Source organism: Aphidius gifuensis, linkage group LG3 (assembly GCF_014905175.1).
Source record: "Aphidius gifuensis isolate YNYX2018 linkage group LG3, ASM1490517v1, whole genome shotgun sequence".
NCBI lineage: Eukaryota > Metazoa > Arthropoda > Insecta > Hymenoptera > Braconidae > Aphidius > Aphidius gifuensis.
In genome coordinates, this window is record NC_057790.1 from 16,228,653 (window position 1) to 16,256,346 (window position 27,694).

The 27,694-nt window shown below is 27.1% G+C and overlaps 5 protein-coding genes and 1 non-coding gene across 8 annotated transcripts in view; 2 read left to right on the plus strand and 4 right to left on the minus strand.

The window, feature by feature from the left end:
* Positions 1-2,534: 2,534 nt before the first annotated feature.
* Positions 2,535-4,573, minus strand: LOC122850953 (carboxypeptidase N subunit 2-like; the record flags this gene model as incomplete). Its single annotated transcript, XM_044149995.1, has 3 exons — positions 4,427-4,573; positions 2,899-3,203; positions 2,535-2,670 (listed from the first exon to the last, which is right to left on the minus strand). Coding segments are annotated over exons 1-3 (588 nt in total), but the record flags the coding sequence as incomplete, so codon positions are not given.
* A 1,445-nt stretch (positions 4,574-6,018) lies between these two features.
* Trnal-uaa lies at positions 6,019-6,102 on the plus strand. The gene has a single exon. It is a non-coding gene; the product is annotated as a tRNA-Leu (tRNA).
* Positions 6,103-6,444: 342 nt separating this feature from the next.
* Positions 6,445-8,838, minus strand: LOC122852143 (carnosine N-methyltransferase). Its single transcript, XM_044151760.1, has 7 exons — positions 8,470-8,838; positions 8,053-8,260; positions 7,680-7,837; positions 7,481-7,621; positions 7,254-7,416; positions 6,949-7,182; positions 6,445-6,867 (listed from the first exon to the last, which is right to left on the minus strand). The coding sequence occupies exons 1-7, from the start codon at positions 8,580-8,582 to the stop codon at positions 6,697-6,699; spliced, it is 1,188 nt and encodes a 395-aa protein (XP_044007695.1). The 5' UTR covers positions 8,583-8,838; the 3' UTR covers positions 6,445-6,696.
* Positions 8,839-8,980: 142 nt separating this feature from the next.
* On the plus strand, positions 8,981-12,950 carry LOC122852141 (vacuolar protein sorting-associated protein 11 homolog). Its single transcript, XM_044151757.1, has 3 exons — positions 8,981-9,218; positions 9,339-9,407; positions 9,479-12,950. Exons 1-3 carry the CDS (start codon positions 9,204-9,206, stop codon positions 12,698-12,700), a joined length of 3,306 nt encoding a protein of 1,101 aa, XP_044007692.1. The 5' UTR covers positions 8,981-9,203; the 3' UTR covers positions 12,701-12,950.
* Positions 12,950-14,601, minus strand: LOC122852142. Its single transcript, XM_044151759.1, has 2 exons — positions 13,346-14,601; positions 12,950-13,270 (listed from the first exon to the last, which is right to left on the minus strand). The coding sequence occupies exons 1-2, from the start codon at positions 14,480-14,482 to the stop codon at positions 12,980-12,982; spliced, it is 1,428 nt and encodes a 475-aa protein (XP_044007694.1). The 5' UTR covers positions 14,483-14,601; the 3' UTR covers positions 12,950-12,979.
* A 4,980-nt stretch (positions 14,602-19,581) lies between these two features.
* Positions 19,582-27,694, minus strand: part of LOC122852144 (zinc finger protein rotund-like) — a 96,561-nt gene continuing 88,448 nt past the window's right edge. For all 3 annotated transcript variants that reach the window (XM_044151763.1, XM_044151762.1, XM_044151761.1), the window contains exon 6: positions 19,582-23,200. In XM_044151763.1, coding sequence (XP_044007698.1) covers positions 21,932-23,200 — 1,269 coding nt within the window. In that variant the 3' untranslated portion in view covers positions 19,582-21,931. The remainder of the gene's footprint in view (positions 23,201-27,694) is intronic.

Here is a 27,694-nt window from a genome sequence, read left to right on the forward strand (position 1 = left end):
CAATATCCCGCCACAAAATATTGTAACCGCCAATTCTTTCTTGGTGGGTTACATATCCCGCCACAATATATTGTAACCGCCAATGATTTCTTGGTAGGTATACATCCCGCCAATATCCCGCCACAATATATTGTAACCGCCAATGGTTTCTTGGTGGGTTATTAGCGGGTTATAGATCCCGCAAATATCGCGTCACAAAATATTAAAACCGCCAATGGTTCTTGGTGGGTTATTAGCGGGTTATATATCTTGCCAGCCCTGAAAATACCATACAACAAAACAATGGATCATTTCGGAAAAAGGTAGGACAATTTACACAGTAATTTTTTAGTATATTTGTATACATTTCCTCATTAGGATTCATAAAATGATACATTTAAATATTAAATATCTCTATAATAATACATATCTCCCGAATTACCAATTCCTCATCTGTCCATAAAAATCTGGTTATCGACTTGGCACATTCCCCAGCATTTTAAAAAGATTTTGACAATAACTCCTTTACAATTGCTTTATCGTCATTATTATTATCAGGCACAGCGTGACGAAAACCGTTTTTTATTTTTATGTGTAATTTTACCTGATACTTCATTTCCGCTTTTTCTATTAGATGATACATTGTTTCATTTGTTAACCTCTGAAATGCAATGAAAATAAATGATAAGAATAGCTATAAATGAAGTATTATCGAGTTTATGAAAGATTCATACCTAAAGGTAATTGTTCAAAAATATATATTAGCTTTTGATCAGTTCCTCCTGTGAGAGGATATGCTTGAGAGTTGAGAAGATCAAAATATTTTTTTTTTTCACAACTTGCTTTCATTTTGAGCTTCTGATAACTGTACCTAATACTGTCTTTAGGATAAAAAAACTAAATTAATGTTAATGTGAGTATGATAGTTTTTACATTGAAACATGGGAAAAACAAATCTAAAGTTTGCTTATATTTATTTCTGATTAATAAATCAAGCTATAACCTAATCAATAATGTTAAATTGTTGAAAGTCAATTAAAATAGTTATCTTTTTTTTTTTTCAAGCACTTACCAATGAACAATAGACATGATTAAGTCCAACTACAAGTGGTGGCTGGTGTGAATGTACCTAGTTCTTCAGTGAGTGCCAATAAAACTTCATCTCCATCATAAATTTTCTCTGTCAAAAAAGGCATCAACTCACTACGAGTACGTTCAGCACCAAGTGCCAAAGTAATCGTTGAAAGTTTTTTGATTAAATTCAATCGCAACTATAAAATAAAAATACATTTATTAATTGTAATAAAATTAATTTTTTACTATATTTACATTTTAAACAAATACCTAAAAATATTGGAATTTTGAAGTTTGACTGTATTAATAATTTATTCATTTACTTTTATTCCAAAAATTATAGGTATACTTTTATCGACCAATTATTTGAAGAACTACACATTATCAAAGTTGAACACATTCATTTTAATAAATAGAAAAAAAATTAATTAGCTTTCAACAAGACAATTAATTTATTTTATTAAACTTTTATTCAAAAATTTTACAAGTTTTATTTTCTATAAAACCATATGGAGAAGATTACATGTAATTATTCTTGTCTTCAAATTGGCATGAATATTTCAACGTTTTTCGTTAAATTAAATTTATGATTATTTTCAACATTAAGGGTTCACGCTGTGAACTAGCTTTCTATTTCGATTCGCGCGGAAGTACTTCCTTAAGACGATATAACTTTTTTCACTACAAATATCTGGTAACGTTTGTTGAGGCGTGTGGCCCGCGTTACCGTTGAAAAATAAAAACTGAAAAAACTAGGGCCGTGTTGAATTTTATCTGTTGATTGATTTCTAATAGTTCATTTACGATAACATCATTCAAGAATTTCGAATTCGACGAGATACATTTTTTTCTATTTTTCTTAAATACAATGATTTATTTATTTTTTTTTTGTTAAAGCTACATAAAACTGAGGAAACTAAGGCAACCTTTAATAACTTTTGTTAGAAATTAGGCTTAAAAAAAAAAGGTATTTAAAATTCTATCACCCCTGAGGGGATACGTTTGAATTCTACCAGTCAGTTCTTCTTTTCTATCTTTAAAAAAAACTACAAAAAAAAAATCTATTTTTTATTATTTTATGAAAACTATTATTTATAAATTTTTTTCCAAAAGTCTATCACTTTTACAAATAAATTTTTTTCGTATAAGTATAACGGTATAACCGTATACGGCGAAGCCTGTTCGGCTCCCAGCCGCCGTAAAAATAAAGTGATAGGCTCAAGTTCGATGGGCTCGTCTATTCTTAAATACAAGGTTGAGAGTTTTTTATTTTCAATGAGAATATCAATTGGAAGCTCTTTTAAACTATTATTACTTATATCTAAAAGTTCAAGTTCAGGTAAACTATTTAAAGTATTAGCTTCAAGACTTCGTAGTTTGTTGGATTGTAAATACAACGCTTGTAAAGATTTTAGATCATTGAATACTCCATGTGGAATAGATGTTAAATTATTATTATCGATGTCTAAATATAAAAGATATGATAATTGTTTAAATGTATCAGGCTCAAGATTTTTTAATTTGTTTGAATTCAAATTCAAAAAAATGAGAGATTTCAATTCCTTAAATATTTTTTGGGGAAGAGATGTTAGACTATTATTGCTGACAATTAAAACCCTAAGATTGATCATGTTATTAAAAGTTTTACACTCAAGATTTTTCAGTTTATTGTCACTCATATCCAAATAAGCTAAAGATTCTAATCCATTAAACACTTTTTGTGACAAGGATGTTAACTTATTCTCACGGATGATCAATGATTCGAGATTCGACAAGTTTTTGAAAATATTAGGTTCAATACTGGTCAATTTATTCGATTTCAAATTTAACCGAGACAGAAATTGCAATCTACTGAATACTTCGTGTGGAAGAGATGTTAATTTATTTTCACAGATATTCAATCGCTCGAGATTGGACAAGTTGTTGAAAGTATTTGACTGAAGACTCTTCAGTTTATTTGATTCCAAATCTAACTCAGTGAGAGATTTCAACCCATTGAATACATCTTGTGAAAGACATGTTAAACTGTTACCAGAGACGTTCAGTAATTCGAGATTGGACAAGCTGTTGAAAGTATTTGATTGAAGATTTGTCAGTTTATTGTCTTTCAAATCCAAAGAAACTAGAGATTCTAATCCATTAAATATTTCCTGTGACAAGGATTTTAAAACATTATTACTAATATTTAAATTTTTTAGTTTGGACAAGTTATTGAAAATATGAGGCTGAAGACTTGTCAGTTTATTTGATTCCAAATTTAAATCAGTTAGAGATTTCAATCCATTGAATACTTCTTCTGAAAGAGATGATAAAACATTATAACTGATATTTAAATCCTTGAGATTGGACAAGTTTTTGAAAATATTAGACTCAATGTTGGTCAGTTTGTTCGATTGTAAATTCAACACTGTTAGAGATTTCAATTCATTGAATAAACCTTTTGGAAGAGATATTAATTCTGTCTCAATCCTTAAGAATTCCGTCAAAAAACAGTGAACGACAATATTTTAGATGATAGTATTTTAGATGTTGATTCGTCTCTAGATGTTTCATTCATCGATATACTGCTGCCAGCTTCAAATCATCCAGCATCTCCCAATTTTATTTATTATAATTCATTTCTTTTTCTTAATCAGTCTATTTTAAAATTCAGTCAAGTTTTCGTGTTTTGTTTTCGCCTTTTGTTATTTTGTGATGACTTTTGCATCCATTGATCGAATTGTCTTTCAGGTTACTTATTTTGTTTTATTTTTTTTTTCGAAAACTATGGACGTTTTGGTTGAAATATATGGGCCTTAGTAGCTACTAGTAGACTTTACGATAGTTTTTCGAAATTTCTAGGTCTTTTATTTTTTTTTTATTTAACAGTATGTGGTATCAGAATTTGTTTTTTCTAAACTGACATTTTTTTATTTTTAATTAAAAACAAAAAGAAAAATTCAAATTCTTAATAAATTATAGTCAAGTGTTCGTCGCACCTTTAAGTGTTCAGTAGGAGTATTTTTATTTTTTTTTTCATTGAATGTTTTTCATTTTTTTCCGGCGGATATTTCAATATCGCAGACAACACGTTTTTTTGTTGGTTTTTTACAGGAAATTTGCTCACAATAAAGAAAAATATGGAAAAAAAATCAAGTAATATTTGTGGGACCTTATGACTCAAAAAAAATATCGTGAAGTCTATTCATGAAGCGCTTTCGATTGAAACCTCAATGGAATTGATCAGTCAGTATTTACATTTGGGCCCTGTGAATATTTGAATATTAAATGTAATAAAGCCTACGATTAACCAAATATTATAATGACAGCTTTTGGGAAAGAAAATATTTTTTAAAATTAATTATTTTAAAACATAAATTAAAAAAATATTTACAAAAATCTTGTTGCAATCACCCTCAGGAACGACGGGAACAAATGGTTCTTCACGAGATTTGCTGTCAATACCAGATGAATAATCACTACGTCTTGTTTCTTCTCTGTATGTAGTATCGCTGGCATTATTGCTTGAATTTTTTGACATTTTGAATTGTTTTTTTGTTATAATTAAAATAATATTTTTATTGTAGAACGATGCAACAAAATTTCACTATATTGCAACAGTTGTCACGTGTTCGTTGTTGAAATATGCCGAAATATTAATGAATTCTTGATGGAACACGAAGTTGAAATGATCGAGAGAATCTATGCGCAGTGTTGCCAGACTCGGTATGGTAGGCATTTTCCCCAGTGATGGGTTTGTAATTTACAGTGTAAATTATACACGTGTAATATACCGTGTAAGATACAGTAATTTACACGGCTTGGTTCCTTACATGAAGTATCTCACACAAAGTTCACTGCGCCATCTTGATTCCACAGTCATCTTGATTCGACATTTTTTGCATTTTTTGATTTATTTCGGCAAATGGCTGATAAAATAATCATAGGAACATTTTCCATAATTCGGACCGGTTTTTTCGTCCACCATTACAGTATTAACTGAGGTTAAATCTCTAGTTAGCTAACTAAGGATTCGGTTACTGACTGCGTTTTTTACATGCTTCAGTATTGAAAATATCAATCAATAAGTATTTAATGCTTAGTTAATTAAAGTTAGTGAATGCTCAGTTAACTGTAATGTTGGACGAAAAAACCGGCCCATAATTTATTAAAACCTATTGGCAAATTTTGCAAAAGAAAGGATGTGACCAAATAAATTAATTCCTAGTCTAAATTAATTCCTCATCAATATTTTCTATATCAAATTAAAATTATTGTGGCCAAAGGCTAAGGAATTAATCTAGACTACAAATTAATTTATTTGGTTACATCTTTATCTTCAAAACAATTACCAATAGTTTTTCAATTAATTAATTTTAGCAAAAATAGCTAAGGAAAAGATGTAGCCAAATAAATTAATTTGTAATCTAGATTAATTCCTCAGCCATTTGCGATAATTATTTGAATTTATTATAGAAAATATTGCTGAGAAATTAATCTAGACTACGAATCAATTTGTTTGGTTACATCCGTCCCTATTAACAATATTTGTCAATATAGTATTTTGATTTATTCTAGCAAATATATAAGGAGTTAATGAAGATAACTACACAATTTATTTAGTTCCATCTATTTCCGAGTGATTTTTGGAACGTCCCCCAGCTCTTTTCATGTTTGCATAATATGCGCATGTGTATGATCATACGCATTGAAGTTAAAAAAAATAAACACCTAAAAAAAAGCACCTAGGGAAATGCTAAAGTATATCGCTATCTCTAGCGACGCGTCGGTGCATTGGTTAATTTAAGCATAAGATTTTTTTTCCTAGTTTTATTATATTCCAAGGTTCGATTGTTAAATAACAAATTACAAGTATATTAGTTTTTGTAATTTACTTATTGAATGTATATAAGACCTCATTTTTAGTCAGTATTAATAGCTGGCTCCAATGAGTTTTTAGGAAATTTATCAATTTCAATCACAACTGCTAGGTTGGCCGAGCGGTCTAAGGCGCTAGATTTAAGCTCTAGTTCCCGATTGGGAGCGTGGGTTCGAACCCCACACCTAGCATTATTCTTTTTTTTTTTTTTTTTTTTGGTATAACAATTTTAAATTTGTTTATATTTGTAATATGGATATAATATTTTTGATTATCTTGTTGATATTTTGGATTATCCCAGCTAAAAGTCTTTTTATGGTTTAACAATTACTATTTTTTTTTATTTTAAGTCAAAGTCCAGCAAATTATTCAATTGGTAAACACCCTCGTTTTAATAATTCAAAAACTATAAACTATACGAGTTAATTAAAAATATCAAAAAAAAAAAAACAACTGAAAAAGTTAGAATAATTATTTCGAGTAAATAGTCAATGATAAAATCAAATGAAAGTAATAAAAATAATGAATACAAGTTTGTCAAACAAAAATAGAAACATAGGTATTTATTATTCAAAATAATAATGGTACAAATAAAAAAAAAACAGAAAACAAATAATTCAATAGATGCTGAAGAATTTTTTTAAATTTACTTTGTAAATTATCACTCTATTAATGCTATTGAATATTTGTTAGTGTTTTTTTTTTTCTTTTTTAAATTCAATTACAGTCATATGTTTGATTTGTATAGCTATATGATAATAATTTTTAAATACATTTTGTCATAGTTAATTATTATCTCTTTCTTTTGTTCCATTATTATTTTCATTGCCATGTCGATGCTCGTTAATCAGTTCTTGATTTAATTTTCTGCAGACAAAATAAACACTGTTGTATTCACACTGAAGCATACTATTAACATTTTGTGCATATCGTGTTTGAACTCTCGTCTCTTCTTTCTGATATGAAAGATAAAAAAAAACAAAATGATTACACATAATTAATAAATTTTAAAATATAATTTAAAAAAAAAGCAGCACCTCAATTTTAAAGCCAAATCCTTGAATGACTTCACGAATAACTTCATAACTTGGCTCTATTGAATCTTCTGTTGGCATATCACTAAAGTGATACAACAATGGACCAAGATTAATCCAAATTCCACCAGGTTTAAGAATATTATATATTGTTTCAATAAATTGAACAACATTATTTGCACAGTCAATAAAAAAACATGTTGCAACACAATCCCAACAATTATTTGATGTATAAACCTGTATAGCGATAATAAATCATTATTAATAAATAATAATCAATAGAAATATATTAATAATATAATATTTACCTCTAAAAAATCACCAGCAGTCATTGAAAATTGTGCATCTTCAGGTAAATCACTTGGATTAACATCTGGAAAGTAAACAGCTTGTGTTTGATGAACAGCTAATAAATTGTTCATATATTGATGAACCCATGGATGAACTTGATATGTATTTATACCTCTGCATCTATTAAAAATTTATTTTTTTAATTATTTATAATTATTATCAATTATTAATATTTTGTACTTACTTGTTTAAAACAAAATGTGATGCAAAAAGCATAAACAAAGAAAATTCATTGCCTTGACATGTGTATCCACGTTTAGCAATTTCATAAGCCAATCGTCCAAGTCCAGCACCAGGAACAAGTATTTGAACATCACTTGAATCACTAAAAAAATACATTATTATTAAAAGTGATATATTTAATAATTTATTAATAATATTACCATGAATCTGGTGAAAATTGTTCAATTATTTCATCAATAATAGGTTGATAACAAGTTTGTCGTTCAGCAGCACCTTCAATACTCCAATCTCTTACAAGTTGTTTGATTGTTGCTTGAACTTTTTCTTGATCAGCCAATACTGGTCGTGGACTCAATGTCTGCAATAAGACCTACCTATATTTCATACAATATATTATGTCTCTGTAAATTTACTAAAGTTTATTAATTAGCAACATGATAATGACAATAATTTTGTGCCTGTTGATACAATAATTTATAAATAATTAATTACAATTGTATTTTTTTATTATTATATTATAATATTATAAATATTTGGTATGGCATGCCACACACTGGATAATGCTTTTCTTACACTGTCGTTATTTGAACAAGCTGGATTGACATTTTCAAAAATATGTGAAACATCTTTTATTATCAGTTTTATTATTGCATCATTGTTTTCAATACACAGTCTTATATTCTGTAGATGTTGTCGATATTTTTTCAGCAATTTAAGATGATGAGAAGGCAGAGTTAACAAATAACTCTCAGTCTTTTTTAATCTTTGTAGAGAATGTGGTCTAAATAATAATAAAATAAATTATTAATTATTATTTTTAGAAAAATTATCATTAAAGATAAATCTAGTAGTAAATTTTTTAGTAATAAACAACCTCAATGATTATATAAGTTTGAATGTAAAATTTTATGCCGACAAAAAAAAAAAAAGCAATGATGATTGTTAAACTTGATGTTAATTTTAATAGGATTATAGCTAAAATATATTTACTTGTAATATTTAAAAGCAGATACAATTCTTTGAGAATGTTTTCTCTCTTCTTCATCTTCGTAGGTATCTGCCATTTTATTTTTATTTTGATAAACATGACCCATATAATCCATTGTTATTTTATTTTTTGGTAGAAAACAAGAAAAAAACAAACAACTAGTACTTTATTTAATTTTCTTGAATGTTGTTTAGATTTTTTTTTAAATTCTATTAGTACGATTTTCTAGTACAAAATTATTTTAATCTTGTCAAAAGATTGTGTATTTCGTTATGGTAAATTAATAACTGAATAACAATACACGTGCCAAGATGATCTTGTTTGACTGCTCTTGTTGTTCATGGTCCATGCTCAGATGCTCTTGTTGAAGTGTGTTGGGGACCTGGGGATGCGTTCCGAAATTAATTCTTCGGATTTTTAAAATGGCAGACTTTAGTAAATTTTAGATATTACTAGAAAGTCTAGGTTTTTTTAGTGTTACTACTAGTAATTTCTAGTTTTCTTAGAAAAAACCTTAAGGAGCATGTCCACTGTGCAAATAGTGCAAGTGGTGTTTTTCTGTTGACAAAAGTGATTCTTCAATCTTTATGATAATATGGTACATAAATAATCAATTGTCACTGTCAGTTTTTATTTATTTTTGTTGTCATTCAGTGAACATTTTCTAGTTAATCTAGTTAAACTACTCTTATGTGAATTTTATGTAGCAGAATTTATTAAGACAAATCAAATAACAATGGCATTTCTCGAGGTAATTAATTAATAAAATCATCATAATAGCTACATAAACATTATATTTACTAATAGGCATTAAAATTATAATTTCCTTGTATGACTTGTTTTAAAATAAATAAATAATTATTATTTTTAGTGGCGGCGATTTAATTTTTTTGACCTCAAAAAAGAGGTTGATGGAGGATCCATTGCAGAAGCTCTTGCGGTAAATATATATACACCTATATTTTTCTAATGAATTAATATCATAATGATTGTATTATATGAAATTAATAGGGAGCACAAGTGACAGCATCAACAAGTGGTAATGGAAATTTAATTTTGGGCGACAATACAGGAAACATTCACGTGATAAAAAGAATAAGCAATGTATATCAAGTATCAACATTTAAAGGATATGAAATGTCATTAACATTAGCACAGCAAATACCACATTCTCCTTATTTATTTACAATTGGTGATGATGATCCAGGCTGTAATCCAACAATTAAAGTTTGGAATTTTGGTAAATTAGATAAACAAAATACTCCAATATGCGTTAGAACAAGTAGAGCTGTACCAAGTTTTAGAGCAGTTATGGCAACAACATTATGTGTACATCAAAGTTTAACACTTATGGCTATTGGATTTGCTGATGGATCAATAATGCTTTATCGTGGTGATTTAACAAGAGAACGTAAAAATAAAATAAAAATATTAAAAGATAGTAATACACCAATAACTGGTCTTGCAATAAAAACAAGTGGAAAGCAAAATTATTTATTTGTAGCAACAACACTTAATGCTTATCTTTACAATATAACTGTTAAAGATAAAGAAACTAAAACAGTATTAGATAATATGGGATGTGCTGATAAATGTAGTATTTTAGCTGAAACAAGTCAAGACAGTCATTTTATGATTGGTCGTAATGATGCAGTTTATTGTTATACTCTAGATGGTCGAGGTCCATGCTATGCTGTTGAAGGACAAAAAATAATGCTTGATTGGTTTCGTGGTTATCTTGTTATTATTGCTAAAGAATCTGGTAATTTACCAAGAACAAGTACAACAGTATCAGCAAATCCATCAACAATTGAGCCAATTCCTCAAGGTGCTGATAAACATATGATTACTGTACTTGATATACAAAATAAATTTATTGTATTTTCTTCTTCATTATTATCAATTCAAGCAATATTAGCTGAATGGGGTGGATATTTTATTCTTAGTGGTGATTCAAAACTTTATCATCTTGATGAAAAAGATTTACAATCAAAATTGGCTTTATTATTTAAAAAAAATTTATATGATGTTTCAATAAGAATTGCTAAAAGTCAACATTATGATGCTGAAGGTCTTGTTGATATATTTAGACAATATGGTGATCATTTGTATTCAAAAGGTGATCATAATGGTGCTATTGAACAGTATATAAGAACAATTGGTAAATTAGAACCATCATATATTATTAGAAAATTTTTAGATTCTCAACATATTGATAATTTAACGACTTATCTTCAAGCATTACATAAACAAGGTGAAGCTACTGAAGATCATACGACATTATTATTAAATTGTTATACAAAACTTAATCATACAGAAAAACTTAAAAGTTTTATTATGTCTAAAGATAGAAAAATTGATTTTGATGTAGAAATTGCAATTAAAGTATGTCGACAAGCATCACCAGAAGATGCATTATTACTTGCTAAAAATCATAAAAAACATGAATGGTATTTAAGAATACAAATTGAAGATAAAATGGAATATAAAAGTGCAATTGAATATATGGAAAGTTTAAATTTTGAAGAGGCAGAATCAAATATGAAAAAATATGGTAATATATTAATTGAAAATGTACCAAATGAAGCAACTAATTTTTTAAAAAAATTATGTACAAATTATCGAGAATCTGATCGTCCATTAATTGATCAACATGTTATTGATGGAAGTCAAGAAGAACAAGTTGAACGAGCAAATCCAGAAGATTTTATTCATTTATTTTTAAATAATTCAGAAAGACTTGTTGAATTTTTAGAACATTTAGTTAAATCTGATACTAAATGGAGTACTTTGGTATACAATACATTGGTAGAACATTATCTTCATGTTTGGGCAGTTCAAGATAGTGATGTGGGACGTGTACAGTATGAACAAAAAGTCATTAGATTATTACAAAGTTCTGATACATGTTGTGACAAAGATCAAATTCTTATATTGTGCCATCAACATAATTTTCGACGTGGTATATTATTTTTATACGAAGAACGTAAATTATATCAAGAAATTTTACAGTATCATTTACGTGAAGGTGATAATGAACAGGTACTTTTAACATGCAAAAGATTTGGTCATCAAGATCCAAATCTTTGGGTACAAGCACTTTGGAGTGTTGCAAGAAATAAAACAGCATCACCAAAATTATTAGCTGATATATTAGAATTTATTGCTGCAGAAAAATTATTATCACCATTAATGGTTATTGATGCACTTTCTACATCATTAACATGTACACTTGGTGATGTTAGAAATTATTTAAATAGTGTTTTACAATCTGAATTTGAACAAATTAAACAAGATGCTGAATTAGTTACAAAATATCGTACAGATACTAAAAAATTACGTAAACAAATTGATGTTATTAAAAATAGTACAATTATATTTCAAGGTTCAAGATGTAGTGCATGTCATCATCAACTTGAATTGCCATCAGTACATTTTATGTGTCAACATTCATATCATCAGCATTGTTTTCAAAGTTTTTCAGAAAATGAAAATGAATGCCCTGTTTGTTTACCAAATAATAAAAAAATTTTAGATATTATTAAAGCTCAAGAACAATCAAGAGATCTTCATGAAACTTTTCATAGTTTATTAGATAGAGCTGAAGATCCATTTTCATTGGTTGCTGATTATTTTGGTCGTGGAGTATTTAAAAAATTAATGGTTATAACTGATCATGATAAGCCAATTGTTGAATCAACAACAAGTACCAATAAAAATTTACAAAAAAATCAAGATACTAAAAGTGGTAATTATGCTCCATATGGACCTGGTGCTGAAGCAAAATTACGTCTTGGTGAGGGAAAAAATTCAACATTAGTTAAAAATGAAACACGTAGAGCTGATCCATTTGCAATTGAAGAAAGACGAAAACCTGTAGAAATATATTCATCATCACTTGAGGCAAATATAAGTAAAAGTGGTCATTCTACACCAAAATCTGTGTCAAGTAAATCATCACCAGTTGCAATAAGAGAAGCTAGAATAATTAATAGTCAAAGTCCAAAAGCTTCACCAGCTAGTAAATCATTTGTTGCTCCAAAAACTCCAATTGTCACGAGTAATCCATTAGAAACAAGTGACAATTATGATGAAAAAAAAAATCCATTTGCTGAAGATAATAATCCTTTTAGTGAAGATGACAATGATGATGATGATAATGACGCTGATGAAAGTATAGCCAGCTCAAAGGCTGACAATTATAACCAAGATCTCAATCCATTTGCAACTTGATCTAATTTTAATAACCCTTTTTTATGTAAATAGTTTGCTTACCAAAAAAAGAAAATTATAACAAAAATTCCATTTTAATATAAACTATAATTGTGTAAAAAAAAAAAAAAAGTTATTTATCAACATATACATGTATCTTAAAATTCTTAAACTCTATGTTAAATTAGTTTTAATTTTAAAAAATATTAGATGTACATTTACAAAAATATTAATTAAATATATTAATTATAAGTAAAATTATTTTGGCAGTTAAATACTTGTGATTAGTTTTTAAATGTTTTAATTATTATCAAGACGATTTTTCCAACTTTTAATACGATCACTGATTGTAAAAGCACTCCAATTGTCTAAAATTTCTGGTGTTCTTGGTCGGATTTGTGATGGCTCAGTGTACTCTTTGCAATATTGAGGATTAAAAAAATCAGAAAGTTTAGGAACAATATCTTTTTGTCTTGGTTCTGGATCTTTGCTTCTTGTTATTCTTGATGGTAATTGATTTTCATTTATTGATATATCAACAAGATCACGAAAAACAGTCTCACTTGCTGGAAAATCCAAAGCACTTGACATCTAAAAAAAAAAGTATTTAGAATTAACAACAATTATTAATAATTGTACACATAATATTTTAAATTTATCAATTACTTTTCCCATGATGAGATTTTTGTAAGTATTTGGTAGGCTGTCAATGTCATTGACAATTTTCTTTTTCTTAACTTCTTGAAGCTTTCTCATTGTACCAACACTTGAATTAAATTCTGGCTTTATTAATTTGTTGGATGATAAAACATCTGGTCTTTTATAAACATCACAAACAGTAGTTGGTGATTTTCTTTCTGGTAATCCTGGACCAACATAAATATTTGGAAGTGGTCCAGCTTTATTTTTAACAACATCTTTTTTTACTATTACCTGGTTACTTTTTTTTCTTGGTTTTAAACATGCCATTGTTCCAGCAACTGGTATTTTTGGCTCTCGACATGACAATGGTACTGATTTTTTTAAAATAGGTAAACTTTTTTTTGGTGGTTTTGACTGAGTTAACCTTGAGGTAACAGTTGAAGGTTTGGAATTTGTTTTGCTTATTTTTTTTACACTTTCTGACTTGCTGGGAGCCAACTTTGTTGTTGATCGATTACTGGATAATTTTTTAACGACATTTTCTTTATTTCCAGAACGACTAACATGACCATGATGTACTTTTGATTGATCATTTAATGACTTGGAACTTGTTTCATCATCAATTATTAATAGTGGCACTTCGATAGTATGTTGTGGTTTTGATATATTATCATTATTTTGTCCACGATTTTGCAGTACATTTTCAACAACTTTGGGCTCTTGTTCAGCAAAAGTTACTGATGGTTTATGACCAGACCTTGAAGATTTACTTGATGACAATTTAGACGATACAGACTCTGTTGATTTATGATTTTTCAAATTTATAATTGGTTTATTTGATGATATTTTTAACTTTTGTGTTTGTTCTTGAAGTTGATCAATTATGTTGACAGTATTTTCAGTAAGATTTGAAGAGTTTTCTGCAAATCTCTTTGGAGCTGTAGTTTTTGTTGATTTTTCACTGGACTTTGAAGTTTGATCATCTTTATTAGTATTTTGTGAACGAACAATAATTACTGGTTTTTTTAATGTGATAATGTCACGAATAACTGGTCCATGTCGAACTGGTCGAGCAGCATTTTCATTTGTTGTTTCTAATGATTTTTGGCTGAATCTTACTTTTGGCCTTGAAAGTGATTTACCACTATCTTTGTCAGACATTACAATTTATCTAAATTTTAACTAAATATAACACAATTTATATACAACTCTTTTCATTCAGTAAACGGTTGTTTACCGGTTTGTTTTTTTTTTACGAGTCACCAACTGGTTTATTTCAATTTGACAAGGTTATATTAGGATTTAGGTTATATTATTATTTATTGGTACCAGTGTTGGGTTTGTATAATACCGCGGTATCATACCGGTCGTAAACCTCGGTATAATACCGGTATTATACCGCGGAGGTTTCATACTTTCATACTTTCATACCACGTTAGTAGCGCCATCTGTAGGAATTTTTCGTATATTACGTCACACACCATTTTGAATTGCTCATAATTTAAATTTAAGAATATCATTCCTTTAATTATAGAAAATCTTCATCCTAGACCATAGTAATAAATTTATGAATATATTAAAACTAACAAATGTCAAGGAAAGGATGAGGATTATTATTTCTTTGGCTCAATTAATTTTTATAAATCAATATGTGGCAACACCCTTCCTTAGTTATTTTCCATAGTTTTATTTTATTTATGTAAAAACCTATTGGAAAATGTCTATGGACAGAATGTTGTTTACATGTTAATTCATAAAATATTAATTTAGCCAAAGAAATTAATACGAACATCCTTTCCGTGGCTAATACTTTTCCCATAGCTTTTTATTAATTTGAACAAATAAAGCTATAAGTGTAGCGAATTATTATGTTAATTATGTATACGGTAATTTTGACAGAGAATTAACATGCAGGCAACATCCTTTCCTTGGATAATATTTTCATAGCTTTTATTTAAATAAATGGTCATAGAAAAATGGTTGAGAAAGGATGTTGCCTACAAATTTCTTTGGCAAATATTTCAATGAATAACATGTGACAACTTCCTTTCATAGCTACCATTTTCTATGACCATTATTTATTTAAATAAATAAGAGCTATGGGAAAATATTATCCAAGGAAAGGATGTTTCTATATTCTCTGGCAAAATTAATTTCGTATAAATTAACATGTGACAACTTCCTTATTAGCTACCATTTTTCCTATGACCATTTATTTATTTAAATTATAATAAAAGCTATGGGAAAAATGGTAGCTAAGGATATATTCACTTTGGCTGAATTAATTCTTTAAAATTAACAGGAAGCTTCCGTTTCTTAGCCATTTGTCAATAGCTTATTATCTGTTCAAATAAATTAAAATACATTACTGTTGTTGTTTTTATAATCAAATATTGTTCATATTATTTGTTTATTCTGTAATACATCTATTAATATATCAACAAAAAATTTGACATTCGAGAGTTTTATGCTGGTATGGTAGACAATTTTGATGCCATGGGGGGCGTTCCTGAGTTTCATACTTTCATACTTTCATACCGGTATTATACCGGTTTAATACTTTCATACCGGTATGAAAGTATTAAACCCAAAAATCGACCATTTACCCAACACTGATTGGTACAATCGAAGGCTTAAGGATGATTGCTTAAATTAAGCCTCTCAAATTATCCCTAGACTCTAGAGAATTCGAGGAATTCAATTAATCAATTTAAGCTGATTTAAGATAGTTTTGGGATTAACCGTTTCAAGATTTATGTTAATTACAATTACGAATTTTCAAATTTAAAGGATGTTCATTGTCCGATTATGATCAGAAACAATTCGATTTTTTAGTGATATATAGTCCTTATGCGCCAAATTGGCTCTCAGTGGGCTTGTGTGGCGCATTATTTTTCAAAGTGGTGGATTTTGGTCGTAATTTTCTTTACTTGCTTGAAATCAGTTTGTTAAATAAATTGAAATATTGTTGACAAATTTAGATCACATAATCTCTTTGATTACATTGATTGATTATAATAAATATATAGAAAAATGGCTCTTTTCAGGGCCACCAAATAAATCGTGACGTATGAAAATATCTTCGGAAAAAATGTGAAAAAAGTTCACAGTAATTTTTCCATGCAAAATAAAATTCTCTCTTTATTAAAAAAGTACGAATACTACATAACTAAACGTGACTACACCTTCACTACATAAGCGAGCAGCTCCAATGTCTCAAGATGCGTCAATTTATTTATGTTGAATGTTCAACCACTTAGAGATCTCAATCCATTAAATACTTCTTGTGTAAAAGATGTTGAAACGAAGGGCTATTCATTGCCAGAATTAGTGACACCACGATAACATCTATTACACATGGAGTATTCAATGATTTGGGATCACTGACGCAAAATAATAATTAGAATCTATTTCAGATCAATTATTTTATTTTTAAATTTACAAATAAATAAACTGAAGAGTTTTAAGGTTGACACTCAAGGATTTTATGTGTTTGAACTGTAGTATTCAAGTCATATAACCAAGGTGTAGTCATGGTGTAGTAGCATGTAGTAAAGGTGTAGTCACGTTTAGTTATGTAGTATTTGTACTTTGTTCACTATAACTTTTGTGAAAATATTTTTCCGAATTTCTGCGCGATTACTTCAAATTTCTCCGTGATTACTCCGAATTTTTCCCATGTTGACCCATACGGAGAAATAAGGAGAATTTTTTTTGGCATGAAAAAACTACGGTAAACTTTTTACTTTTTTTCTCCGAAAAATAATAACGTGGAGAAATGTAAAAAGAGATATTCCTAAACTTAATAATAAAAAACTTAACAAATATAGTTGAAATTTAGTAAATATAGTGTAGTTATTATATTGTAGCTATATGTATAAGGTGTAGTACTTGTGTTTTTTGACTACATTTCATAGTCGTGGTGTCACTAATTTTGGCGATGAATAACCCCTCGCATATATGCGTCATTGAACAAGTTGGAAGAGAGTATGCGAGATTTAAGGGACTAGGATGAGAGTAACATTAATGAGTCACATGTTTTTAAATATCTAATAATTATAAAAATTTTTTTTGAATAATTTTTTGGCCTATAATTATAATTATAAATATAACAAAACAAAGTCACAAATTTAACTGTAACCATTTATATTGGAAACGTTTGATCGAATGACTTGGAGTTTTATATAAACGTTTACAACTAATGTAAATATCAGTTTCCAAGTTTTTGTAAGTTTTTTCCTCCGTAAATTATCCGAGTTTATATTTTTAAAAATCAATGATGGAAAAGAAATCGGTCAATTAATTCTCGTTACGGTTTATCAGTGATAAATTATCACTGATATTGTCAAGACTTTATTGTCGATAAAAAAGTGAGCTATTTTGACGACAAATTTAAAGTCTGCTTTACTGATTTTTTAGAGCTTTATACGTTCAATCGATTCATCCATAATAGTCATTTATTATTAAATCTATTGTTATGGTTAAAACTTTCGATAATAATCGAGCTTCAGTTTTGATAAAAAATTTTATTATTATTGATAATAATTAATCGTGTATCCAAGCACTTTGACTAGAAAAACAAGATTTTTCCATAAACATACATTTTTTGAGATTATTTTTTCATGTAATGTCACATTGTGTGTCTTATGATTTAACCGGAGATTTTGGACCCGTTTCTGGTTAAGTTTTATTTTCAATCAACAATCATTGATAACTGGGGAAAGGTAAATCAGTTCTTTATCGCTTCAACAAGAAGCTTATCTCAATCCTCCACTACGTGGCGTTAGTAGTCCGTGCAAATTATTGTTTTTTTTCAATGATTAATAATGACTGATTAATAATGACTTTTTCTACTTTTTAAAATACATAAGTATATTTTTTTCTAATATATACAATACAATATTTTCACGAGTTTAAAAAAAGTATTAATATTTTCTAAATTTGTATATGTATAAACAAAATTCTATATTTATTACTCAATTAATTCTTTTTGAGCTAGTTCAATTATGTTTATTATGAAATAAACTTTTTACAAAAATACAAATGGTTTTGATAATAAAGATTGTAAATTTTGATTTAAATAGAATTTAATCTTTAAAAATCTCTCGAAATTTTTAAATAAAAAAATACAAAAAAATCAATGGACAAATTTAATTATTCAATATTTGATTGACCTTATAAAAATGCTTGAAGTTATACAGCTGATTATTTTGATATACTTACTGATTGAAAAATAATCTTGAGATTTAATACATCAAATTGTGATGTATATACAAAATAATATTTTTATCATCAATTAATATCAAAATTTTATTGATAAATTGCAACAGCATGTTAATTATTTTCTCATTCTCACCGACGCTTGAAAAATTTTCACAGATGCATCATTTTATTGAATTTATCCTTAAACTTGTTCAATTACACTTTCATTTTTTTTTAAATTAAAATAAAGCCCAAGGTAGATATTGTAAAATTATTGTTCAATTGTTTAAGGTTGATTCTAAGTGGTATATTACACGTATCAATATTTGAGGCTTAGGGTACAATTGGGGCAGAATAATTGCAAAATAAAAATAATGAGAATCTTGTGAAATTCATAAAATGGATAATTGAAATAATAATTCACCTGTGTATATAAAAGTTGTCAACTTTGACACTCATTATCTCGAAAAGTTCAAAGGAGAAAAAATTAAAAGTGTAGATAATTATTTCAATCGAAAAATGAGCCTAAAATAAAAAAATCTATATAGTAAAAATTTAGGTATCTAAAATCAAATTTAATTTAACAATAAAATAATAAATTATACGAAAAAATGGATCCAAAAGTTTCAACGCAATTAATATAGCAACATTTACTGAAAATAGTTTTTTTTTTTTTTTTTCATTTTTAAAAATCAACGATGATATGTCGTATATTTTTTTGGCCTGAAATAAAATTGATTGATGAATAAATAACAAATACGACAAAATTATAATTTAAAATTTTTTTAAACAGCATAGTTTATTAAACGAAATGATAATTATTATTATTAATATTATAATAGCAATATAATCAATGAAATTAAAGATATACAGAAAAAAATCACAATTAAAGCGCAAGGTCCCTGGTTTCCCGTAACAAAATTATAATTTTTTTATTTTTATTTAAATAAAGATATAATTTAAAAAGAAAAATTCATTCATAAATCGCAAAAATTAAAAAAAAAAATGGAAGTAACTTTCACTCGGTTCCCTTTACTGCTAATGAAAAAAAAAAAAAATACAATTTGTCATGGGCAAATAATAAAAATTTGATGTTTACGTAATGTAAGAGTGAAAACAGTAGTTAAATATATTTTTTATAATATTTTATTGCATGTTGATTAAATTATTGTTAAAGGAAACCAAAAGAGCGATATTTTTCTTCACCATATTATTTACTCCCTATTTTTTTTTCATTCGACGACTACGATTAATTCGTTATAACGATAAAATATCGATATTTTATTTATTTGTTTCTTAATAACAAAAGTAATAGTTAAACAACTTGAGCACAAGTGAGGCGCGAGCCTGATGAACATTTAAAAAAAAATCCCCGGGCGATAACTACCGAGAAACTTATTCTCTTTTGCTAAATTTCATTTTTTTTTTTTATAATTTTTTATTTTATTATTAAATTTGTGTGTAAAGCTAACTCACCGGGATTGAAACTCTTTTTTTTTATTTTTTGTATAATATATTATAATTAACGAGACATTTTCTATTTTATTTTTTATTTTTTTTTTTTTTATTGACATTGAATATAATTTTTGTACTGTGGTACAAGTTGACCAGGGTTAAAAAAAAATTGACAATATTAAAAATTAATTATTATTTTTGATAAAAATAAATTTTTTTAAAATTATGAAATATTAAAAAATAATAATAACTGGATAGAAATCACCCAGAGTGAGCTCACGCCGTAACAAGAAATTATCTACAGTGTTTTTTAATTTTTTTTAAAATTATTTTTTATGTATTTTTATTTTTTATGTTATTTTATGTATTTTTTTTTTAATTTAAATTTATTTATTAAAATCTATCCTAACGTATTCCCATTGCTAAAACAATTAATGTTTTTTTTTTTTTTTTAAATTGTTTATATTGAATTATTTTTTTTTAAATAAATTTGTCTACATTTATTCCTTGAGAATGCGTTAGATGATCAAGATCACAAATTCGATGAGACAAATTATCATGAAAAATTGTATTATTTATTTTTCAATTACTAATAAATTTTCAACGATAATAATATTTCATACTTTATTGCTATTTTGTTATTTAATAAATTTTTTTTTGAGAATAATAACTCTCATCGAATTGTAAGCTATGATCTTTATTTATTTATCTCTTTTCAAGTACATAATTTGAATTGTATATATAATAAATGAAAAAAGAAAGAAAAAAAAAAAAACAAATCACGAAAGATAATTGAGAATATTATATTTTTGCTGGACAGCGTCGATTAATTTTTCTATCTCACTTCCTTCGGATAAGGTACATATATTTATATATAGAATAATAATTTGTTCTCCGTTCTTTTTTTTTCTTTTTTTTTATTTATTTTTTCTTTTTGTTTCTATCTTGTTAATTTTCTTAATGTCTATTTCATACTTGTTCATCTTTATTTCAATTTCATCTTACACACTTAACCAAATAATTGTAGTAATATTAATTAATTAATAATAATAATATATATATTTATTTATATATTCATAAATATATATGTATATATGCTCAGTTATACATATATACACATACAATAACTATTTACAAAGACGTCTTTTATACCACTTTTCATTTGCAGTCAACATTTTTCTTTTAATTTTTATTTCTCTCCTTTCTCTCGTTTTTTTTTTTCCACTATTCTCGATTTACGTTTTGATAAACTTTATTCATTTTTATAATCATCGTGTCGACTTGATCTCCACTCAAAATTCTATTCATTTAACAAATATTTACTTATATACTCCCCTTTTAATGTCTTCAATATTATCGTCATTTTAAATAACAAAACAGAAAATATTTTTTTCGTATTGTGCCCTCATGACTATACGTGCTGCATTTATTTTTTTTTTATACATAATATAATTGATTTCTGTTTTTTTTTTTTTTTTCTTTTTTTTTATATTTTATTTTCACAAAATTAAAAAATAATTTAATATATTTAATAAGTACTTGTTGTTTGTGTTGTATATAAGAAAAATAAAAAATAATCTATATTTGGACTTTTTAAAATTTTTTTTTGCCAACAAATCTTGTGGTAAAAGAGTCTTGTTGAAAAAAAAAAAAAATAAATTTACAGTTCGAACGGTTGATTAAAAAACACCACGATTTCGTGATTAAAAAGAATTTTTTTAAAAAAAACCAACCAGACACAAAAGCTAGAATAATTTTGTACTGAAAAAAAAAAAAAAACAGTTGATATATTTTATAATGATAATAGCACGAGTCAAATTTGTTGTTTTTTTTTTTTTTAAAAAAAAAGAAGTTTTTTCCAAAAAGAAAAATTAAATAAGTAAAAATGAATTTTCAAGTTTTTTTTTTTTTAGTTTTTTCTTTTCTTTTTTAAAAAATATTGTTTAAAATGATTTATTGTTTGTCTTTGAGACCACCTAATAGCGTGTGTCCTTCTATTGATGAACTTAAATTACCAAGATTACTCAAATTACCTAAATTACCAAGATTACCAAGATTACTAAGATTTGGTTGATAATTTCTAATTTGATGTAAACTAATCAATTGATTAGGAAATGAGGTTGAATTCTGATTGGTCGTTGTGCCAGGTGTAATACCAGACGATGATGTTGGTGATGATTTTTGTGATGTATTAAATGCTTCATATAAATATGGCCTAGATGCTGGATGATGACTGCCAGGATAATGAAGATGATTTAATGGATTAAGTGGATTGTGCATTGAAGATATGGAATTTATTGAAATTGATGATATTGGTGTAAATGCTGAACTGCTATTTGGATGATGATTACTACCAGGTGGTGGTTGTGGTGTTTGTTGCCTTGAATCATTTTCAATAACACCACTATCACCAGGTCGATGAACACTATTACCTCCTCCTCCTCCTCCATTACTTCCATTAACTCCACTACCACCACCTCCACCGCCTCCTCCACCACCTCCATGACTTGATAGTAACATGTTGTTATCGTTATTTTGTTGATTTTGATGATACTCAGCAGCAGCAGCAATTGCAGTATGATGATGTGGTAGTCTTTCATGTAATTCACTTATAACTGAATCTGGACTAACTTTTGGCCAATAATGATGTTCTTGATGATGTCCTGGTGCAGCCATACCATGTATTGATGGCCTTAAACCAGTACCAAGTATTGGTGGTCTTTTATCTGTTCTTTCAGCATGTTTTTGCATATGTTTTGCTAAATATGTTTCTTGTGTATAACTTTTACCACAATATTGACATATATGAGTTTTTAAATGTTTTGATTCTTTGTGTTTTGGTATGTGCTCAAGTAAACTTGGCTCATCTGAAAAACACTTGTAGCATGAATTGCACTTGTATGGTTTGTCAGTTTGATGACAACGTGAGTGACTTTGAAGATTACTTAGTTGACTGAATGCTTTTGTACAACCAGGATGACGACATTTATATGGTTTATCACCTGTATGTGTACGAATGTGTTGTTGTAAATGACTTAATTGAGTAAATTTACGTTGACATATTTCACATCTATATGGTTTAATACCAAGATGTATTCTTGTATGTTGTGATAAATATGAAGAATTTGCAAATGCTTTTGTACATTGCGTACATTTATATGGTTTAGCCTCCCTCATGTGGATTTGTGTGTGTAATTGAAGATCTGCTTTACTTCCAAATATCTGTAACAATTTAAATATACATACAAAAATTAATATTTTATATGTGTAAAACAACAATTGATTCATATGTATATTTATTTTTTATTTTTCATACAGCATGTTGATGAAAAATTAGCTAATCATGGTATATTTTTATTCTTTTTCATTCATATATTAAATGAGTAATGAAGGCATGCACATTTATTTATTTTCAAAAAAAAAAAAAAAAACAGAGTAAACGATAACACACAACAAGTCTATAGCATAAATAGAGTTGAGATTGTCAAGATGACATACTGATGTCCAAATTCAATGACGTCAAGTTTGCATATACTATATTATTATGCAATGTGTTGAAAATTATTTAATTAAAATTTAACTTTATGGACTATATAGAAGATTAAAGTGATGTCGGTTTGATATATTAAAAATATATTTTACAATGCGGGTAAAATAACGACAGACAGTAAGATAGATAAATTATTAGACAAATAAATAAATAGATAACTTTAATGATCGATTATTATTTTCTATGGGTATAGGTATGCAGACTGATGCTGGTTTTGAAAGCTAAACTAGTCGAGGTATATAGTTGTTGCGCGCGAGTTACATATGTTATGCGTTAGTTAACATTGAGAGACAGGCTGACCTTGTCTATCATACCTCGCATATAATATATATATATATATTATTTTATTTTTTTTAACTGCCTGAAGGCACATATGTGTGTATAATATATTTGACTGACTAGCTTGATCTTGAGTTGGTGCCTTTCAGTTTAGCTACCGCATAGATATATAACTTGTAACTTGCTGCTTTTATATATATAACCGACTCAATCAACGAATTTTTTTAAACCAACGAATAAACTAATGAATCAAACAGTTTTATATTTTTTTTATCAGCTGAAACAATCATTTATATAAAAAGAAACAACAATCACAAATTATGAAATAATTTTGTCATGTGGTACTCCTTTTTTCTCCTTTTTTTTTTGAGCTAAGAATCGCGTAATTTCGTCAAGTAATCATTAACCATCCTAAATAAAAGTAATTCATCATCTTCACAAGATATTTTTAAATTCTTGAGAATTATAATAATATGTTTTTGCTAGTTTTAAACCGGTAATTTTATTTTTTTTTTTTTTAACGCTGCGATGATGATTTTTATTTTATTCAGATAATTTTTGAAAATTTTATTCAACATTTCAAGACTATATATAATGATGTAGCTTGTGCTTCGAAAATTACTCTTTGGGAACATTAAAAATGTATTTTTTATTTCCTCCTTTCGAAATACGTCCTTCTCATGAGTTCAAGTTCGTATATATATATCTATATTTATAAATATATATACACGCACACAAAAAAAAAATAAAAAACGCTTCTTACGCTTTTTTTAAATTTTTTTCGTCAGCCCACACTTTTTTATTTTTTATTTAAACACAGCTATATTCATGGTTTGTTATACAAAACGTGATTGACTTAAAATATTTTAAAACAAGCGTCAATTATTTATTTAAATAATCAAAATAATTTGGCAATAATAATAACAACAAGTTGTTGAATATCATTAAAATATATATTCGACCTTAATGACGTTACTTGAGAATAATCTTTCGTAAAGAATCTAGAAGAGTCATGGTCATTTTCAGATTATAAAATGAGTCAATTTCAAGAGGCTAGATGAGAGGTAAGCTCCAGACGATAAAGACATTAATGAACCAGAAGCTAGACAAAACAAAACAGCGAAAATAAAAAAAAAAAAAAAAACGTTGCTTTCGAAAGATTAAAAAAAATTTAAACAAAAACAAAAAGGAAACCAGTAATCACCTCTTCCTGTGTAAACGGTTATTGTTAATTTGGTGTAATTATATCAAGGCCCATGCTCGTTTTAAATAGAAAATTTTAAATATTTTTATCATTGTTGTGGAAAATATTTTAGAAAATAGTAAATTGAAAGAAAATTTTTTGTTAAAATTATTTGATGATGGATATTGAAATGGAAAACTACAATTGTAGTTTTTTTTTTTCTATAGACCGTTGAGAGATTAAGTTTACGACAATTTATTATAAATACAGATTTAAAAAAAAAAAGATAGATATGTATTTTTTTTTCCTGTATAAAATAGAGTATTTGACGCGGTAAAAATATTTTGAAAAATTCCCTATATTTTGTTTGTAGATTAGGAGTATATTTAGAAACAAAATATTCTTTGGTTTCTTTTCTATTTTTTGGGGTATCTGTTTGGTGTTGGATTTGGAAATATTTGAAAATATGAGTCCAAGTGGATTAGTCAATATCATGTGTGCTGTTGGGTTATGAATTGACGATTGACAAAAGAACAAATAAATTTATTTTTTAGTTGAATAACGATGATCCTTCTCTTCAATAAAAATAAATAATATTTTTTGAATAAAATAATTATTTCAACTGAATGTGATTTTTAAGTATTTTTTAATAAAAAAAATTTTAAATTTTTTTGTTGTAATATTGATAAACAATTTGTATAATTAAATATAAAACAAATTACTTTTTTTATATGACTATTTGCAGTGAAATCGTACATCAACATTTACCAAATTCAAATTTATAAATGGATTTAAAAAAAAAACAATTCAGCGGGTATTGTTTTCGTTCAAATAATAATAAATTTTATATATTTACTTTGATTTTAATAAAAAAAAAATTAATCAAAAACTGTTAGCAAAGTATTAAAATTTAATAATATTTTTGTACTTTTTTTTTTAAATTTTTTCAACAATTTTATTTGAATTAATAATAATAATTTTTTAATTTTCAATCTTCTAAACAAAGTAGAAATAAAAAATCAAAAAAAAAAAAAAAAAATCAATAGTTGAATCATAATTGAATTGAAAAAGCCTCAACTTTTTGAAGACTGATCTCGTCACCCCATCGTCTATAAAAGTATTTTTTTTTCTTCTTTGAATTTCTATAAGAATCACAAGATTACGATTTCCTTGCATTTCTTTTCCCCTCATATTTATTTCACAGCTATGTTTACTATATACTTTGAAATTTTCTATAGAGCTTATTGAATACCATGCTGACATAAGGATGGTTCAAAAAAGGAAAAAAAAAAAGCACTTATGCGTAGCCTTCTCATCATTTTTTAACATCAAACACCCAGTACACAAAAGTTTTATGCAGTATCCACATACAGCTTCACTACTTCCATCGTCTGCATATATATATTATATTTCAATATATTTAGCTCTTGTTCTATCCGTCATTAGCTTGTTTGCCTAAAGTACTATTCAAACGATCCCATCATCATCATCATCATCAGTTCTTATATTACTCCACTATGTATTTTCAATGTTTAAAGAAGTAATGGAACATTGACAACCCATTCAATTATTGTATCAAATCATAAAAAAAAGATATATTCATCTGAAGAAGAGAGCGTGGCCATCACGTTTTCAATAGTCACTGATAAAATTAAATAATAATTTTTATTTTTCTGTCTTGCAATATTCAAATGTTTCATAAGTCTACGAATCGATTGAAACAAAAAATTGTGGATAAAACGGCACATGTATGAAAAATATATCATTTATATATATAAAATTATATGTGTTAAAGGTGCGTGCTACTGTCACGCTACAAATACTTTGTCCCATTCTCTTTTTGCGGTTTTGTTGCACGATTGTGGCGCAAGAGAAACAGCAACACACGAAGCACAACGTGTGTCGTGGACTATTTTGATGATGGGGAGGTTGGAGGACGTCTTGAAGCAAGGCCGAGATATATCTTGCCTTCTTTTTTTTTTCTATTTATTATTCAAAAAGGCATAGACACTATTCACCAACTTGAACTATCAAGTTTTTCCCTTGTAGACTTTTGTAACTATATGACTAGTTGAGGGGTTTTTTGTACCCGTGTCAGTCAAGGGAGAGAAAGTGCCTAAAGACGACAGGTGAAAAACTTGAAATAAAATTTATTATAATAAATATTAAGATTTATTATGTTAAATATAAAAATTGAAAATGTTTGAATATCATTTTTTTTTTTTTTTTTAACAATGTTATCATGTACAAATACAAGTGGATCAATATTGACTTTCAATATTAGAGTAAATAATTTTTTTTCTCACACGCGACGGAGAACTGTATAGTAATGTTTTTATAAAAAATAAAAAATTTATTGTAATTGACGTAAATAGATTTTAGTAAAATCAGAAAAAACATCTATTTTTTGGGTTTTTATAATTATTAAAAGTGTAAAAGCAAAAAAGGATGGAAAAAGTTTGTTTTTATTTTTTCAGTGACGAGTAACGTGAAGTACCAACTTGAGTCAGTTAAAACTGTATTTTATATTTTTCAAATTTTCATTTAGGCATTTGCAAATATACAAGGATTATAATCCTGTTGTTTTTAAATTATTTCTCTGTAAATTTTCCCGCCAATTTCACTGTTTAACTCAAAATTGAATAGTTTTTCAAAGTAAAAATAGATCCGTCAAGTTGGTAGGTTTGTTTTCGAAACATTTCTA